General features: G+C 51.9%; 1 protein-coding gene across 1 annotated transcript in view; it reads left to right on the forward strand.

Moving 5' to 3' along the window:
* ASAP1 (ArfGAP with SH3 domain, ankyrin repeat and PH domain 1) overlaps nucleotides 1–4,707 on the forward strand; it is a 311,506-nt gene that overhangs the window by 298,365 nt on the left and 8,434 nt on the right. Inside the window, exon 27 of the mRNA XM_042780911.1 lies at nucleotides 3,123–3,622. Within this exon, the coding sequence (XP_042636845.1) occupies nucleotides 3,123–3,622 (500 nt within the window). The remainder of the gene's footprint in view (nucleotides 1–3,122; nucleotides 3,623–4,707) is intronic.

Raw genomic sequence — 4,707 nt, forward strand, 5'->3', positions numbered from 1 at the left:
GTCCTCATCACGTTCTCCATCGTGATCTGTTCATACCTGTTGTTACTTTCTCTCTTTCTCTACCCACCCCTCCCCCAGATCTTGTCACTTCCAGCGGGTGGTGGGAGAGGCTGCGGCCCAGCCTGCAGTTCCCGGTGAGAGCCGAGGGGTTAGCTGACCTGGCGGTTGGAATCCCGTTGGGCTGTGGTAGTCACTGTGATCACACCACAGGGCTCGCCCCTGGGAAGGTCACAGTGTGCTCTGGGCCCTCCACGGAAGGCAGAGAGCTCCTTGCCAGCGTCCCCCCAGCCGCCGTCTTCATGTGCACTGCGGCCACACCACATCTCCCTCCTCCTGCCCCTTCATGCCAAGCTTCCTCTTCAAAAACCAAACTCGCTGCCATCGACTGGATTCCGACTCACAGTGACCCCCATTGGGTTTCCAAGGCTGTGAGTCTTTATGGAAGTGGATTGCCCTGTCTTCCTTGTGCAGAGCAGCTGGTGGGTTTGAACCACTGAGCCGCTGATGAGCAGCCACACGCCGTGGGCACCATACCAGCAGAGCTCCTTGGGTGCCTTTTCAGAGGGCTCATTCCAGTCTTCTTGACTGGAGACACGTGGCTACGGTTGAGCCGTTTGTTAAATACACTGTTTGGGTGAAAAGCAGTACTATAGAAACAGCAGTTTTTTTAAAATGAGCACAGGTACCCATAATCCTACCCTGTGACGCAGCTGCCTGGCCCCGTCCGAGAACAGGCCCTAGGTTTCCTGCACTCACCCCCGTAATGAACACAACGTTTTGCAGCCTGCCCATCGTTTCAGCCTGAGTTTTCTCGTGGCTGGTGGGTTCCTCACAGAAGTGGTGGAGCCTCACGCGCGCCCACTGAGCAGCAGAACGTCTTCCTTTCCCCGGCAGGCCCCCTTCCTCGACATTTCCTTTCCTTCCCTCGGTGTGCCCTGCTCTAGTGGTGTGCTCTCTGCGGTGCACTTCTTGGGAACAGATGCTTGTCTGCCCTTCAGAGTTCAGGGATGCAGCTTAGGGGGAACCTGTCACTGCAAAGGGAAAAACCAAAGGCAGCTGGAAAACAGAGAAGCCCTATGTTGGACAGGTTCCTCTTGAGGAGAGATGATCTCTTTCCTGTTTTCTTATTATTATGAAAGTAATATACATTTGTTGTAAAATATCAAATACACAGATAACCAAAAGAAGAAAAAGTAAACCACCTGAAGGCTTACCTCCCAAGGTAACCAGTCGGACAAAGCCGCCCCGTCTTATTTCTGTGCTTGTATTTAAAAAGGGAGCTCTTGTGGCATAGTGCCTAAGGCACTTGACTGCTAACCAGAAGGCTGGCAGTTCAAACCCACCAGCCACTCCTCGGAAAGAAGGTTGGGCAATCTACTTCCATAGAGATACCGCCGCAGAAACCCAAGGATGGGTCGCTACAAGTCAGATCCGACTTGATGGCAGCGAGTTTGCTCGTTTTTTTTTTTTTTTTAATATATTTTTAAAAGGAAAAGTTTCTATCTAAGCTGATTTTTTATTACATAATAAGTTGAAACCCTCGTCCATGACGTTGACTCTGGCCCCGCTTGTGCTGCATAGCATTGTGCCACGTGGCACCAGGATGACTTCCTGCTAGATGTGCCAGCAGTTGGCGACTGCTCCATTGTGCCCAGTGCTGCTCTGAAGGCTCCAGGCAGACATCTCGGTGCCTGTCTGTGATCATGTTTCAGGGTCGATTCCAAAGTCGGTAGTGCAGGCACACAGACCTGCCTATTGGGAGGGCTTGGGATGCATGGTGCCAGCTCACAGTTTCTGTTCCCCACAGGGTGGCTGGTACCTGTGGTGCTGGCTGCCTTGGGGAATCCCCCAGTGTCTCCCCCATTTCTGCCTTCCTCAGGCTTTTTTTTTTTTTTTTTTTAAACCCCATTTTCAAACTTCTTAGAGGGGGAGTATCTGACTGGCCTAGTTTAAGTTTTTGAGCCAGGCCACATCAGCTAAAGGTCAGGGGCTGTGACCTGTGTGCCCTTGAATTTGATTTCCTCGGAAGAGCTGTGGCTGTCAGCCACAAGCAGAACTGTCCTTGTGCAGCTTGCTACAGTTTGCGGCCCTGGGCTTGGTCTTTCCTTTCTCTTAACTGTGAGGATGTCTTCTGAATACTCTGCATTTTTAGATAAACTCCCTTAGATGTGGCTCAGTCAGCTCTTCCTCACTGAGAGGATATACTGTGTGCCGAGTACAAATACGACTCCTAGCCTCAAGGAACCATCAAGGAACATACTCTTTGTAGTACGGCCTGCACGTCCTGTCAGTAATGTTTTACGTATGTTAACTCATCTAACCGTCATGACAGCCCTACGAGGCTGTTTTTAAAAATGAGAAAGGTGGGACACAGAGAGGTGGTGTAATTTGCCTAAGGTCACACAGCTAGTAAGTGATGGAGCTAGAATTGGAGACATGTCAGCTTATAATTGCTCTTTGTGTCCCAAGTGCAGTGCTACTGTACAGAGCCACAGAGAGCGCTGTGGGACTGGTGAGGACCCCCATAGTCCCCCAGGCTGTGGAGCACTCTGCAGCCACCCCAGAGACCAAGAAGGAACAGCTCGGACAGTCTGAAAATACTCAGTGGAAAGAAACAGTGACAGACCGTGCACGTATTATAAATCCTGTGAATGGGTTTTAGGAAAGAAAAGTCATCAGTACGTTTCTGTGTATCAGTACACAGATAATGAAATCACAGACGTGTGAGCGAGTGGAAGGCAAGAAGGACTGGTGAGAGGGGAGGCTGCTACGTTTCCTCTTGTCCATTTCATGAATTGTGTAAGACGAGGTTTTCTTCTCACTCTGCTTTCTAGTTTTTTCTGTTCTCTTTGTGTTTATAGTTTTGGGGTATTTTTTCTGTCTAATCTGCATTGGCTTGGGCACCCTGTCCCTGTGTAACTGGGGCATGACACCCTGTGAATTGTGATGTGAGTCCCTGCTGGCTCCAGGCTGCCTGGGCCTCGGGTCTCCGTGCCGGGTCTTCCTACGGACCATTCTCCTCATGGGGGCCGTGTCTGCTGCTGCTGCCTGTGGCGGAGGACAGCTGCACGTCCCTCCTTGTGTTCTGTGACACTGACTCACCTTTCTGGTTGCTCCCTCAGTGGCACTAAGGAAGACGGAAACCAGCCATCATCTCTCCCTGGACAAAGCCAGCGTCCCGCCCGAAATCTTCCAGAAGTCATCCCAGATGGCAGAGTTACCACAGAAGCCACCACCAGGGGACCTGCCCCCAAAGCCCGCAGAACTGGCCCCCAAGCCCCAAATAGGAGATTTGCCACCTAAACCAGGAGAACTGCCCCCCAAGCCACAGCTGGGTGACCTGCCGCCCAAACCCCAGCTTTCAGACTTACCTCCCAAGCCACAGATGAAGGACCTGCCCCCCAAGCCACAGCTCGGAGACCTGCTGGCAAAATCCCAGGCTGGAGAGCTCTCACCCAAGGCCCCGCAGCCCTCGGACGTCCCTCAGAAGTCACAGCCTGTGGATCTCTCCCCAAACGTGCAGTCCAGAGACAGCCTGCAAAAGCAGGCATGTGAGGACTCCAGCGACCTCACACCCATGCTGCCCGAGACACCTGTACCATTGCCCAGAAAGATCAACACGGTGAGTGGGTGCCCAGTCCCAGGCTCCTACGAGCCCTCTGCTGATCTTTTAGTGTCGATAGGAGGTAGGTGCTCAACTAAGATGAGGACAAGCAAGAGCTTGCTCACCTAACCAGCTGTGCTTCCTTGCTGTGGAGCTACAGTGGGGCCCAGTGATTAAGAACACAGAATGCTGGTTCAGAGTTACACACAGGTTGCTGGGCCTGTGCAGGGTGTAACCTGTGGCCTTGGCAAGTTATTTACCTGCTCTGAGGCTCGGTTTCTTGACACTCAAAGAGGAGCTAATACAGAAACTGAGCTCGTGGGCAATTACAGTATTTTCCACATACAACATGCCCACGCAGATAACACGCAGTGCATACCATGCACATAGCACCCCTGGGAAACTAACTTCTGAACGGGTTGCACCGTTGACAAAAAATTGCATGGCTCGCTTACACGCGATTGGCATAAAGTGCACCCAGTGCAGGGGGAGACAAACGGCACTTACCTCGCGGCAGTCACTGTGCAGTCAGGGCCACTCCTGCCTGGGAACCCTATTCCCTGAGTCCCTGGGATGCAACCTCAGCTGCTACTGGGTCGGGGCTTCTCGCTGCCACTTCCTGGAGGAGCTGGAGGCAAAGCCCAGAAAGCCATCCACACATAGTGTCATTGAAGCAGTGCCTTCGTCATGTTCTTGAAATGCTTTCTATTCCTTGATGTATTTTAATAGAAAAATTCTCTTGTCCTCAAAATCTTCGTAGAAAGGGATATTTCAGGAAGAAGTGAGCTATTTATCCCGTAGATCACCGCACACCTTTAGGGCTACCAAAGGGGCAGGGAGGCTGCATCTTCTGACCACCTCTAACCCCACAAGAGGAGGACAGAATCACCATCAGTAGCCCAAGGCCTATTCCTGCGAGGCCAGACATGCTGCCTCCCTCCAGCCCTTTCACCAACCCTGACACCAGTTGTTCCTCCTGCAGCATCCACCACCTCTCTACTGGGTTCAATAATTCGCTGCATTGGCCACACAGAACTCACAGATTGTGGGGTTTATTAGGGAAGTACCAGGCTACAATTAAAGTTCAGGAACACGCTCAGTCT

This window comes from Orycteropus afer, unplaced genomic scaffold, assembly GCF_000298275.1.
Source record: "Orycteropus afer afer isolate SDZICR_OR568_19922 unplaced genomic scaffold, OryAfe1.0 scaffold00069, whole genome shotgun sequence".
NCBI classification, from domain to species: Eukaryota; Metazoa; Chordata; class Mammalia; order Tubulidentata; family Orycteropodidae; genus Orycteropus; species Orycteropus afer.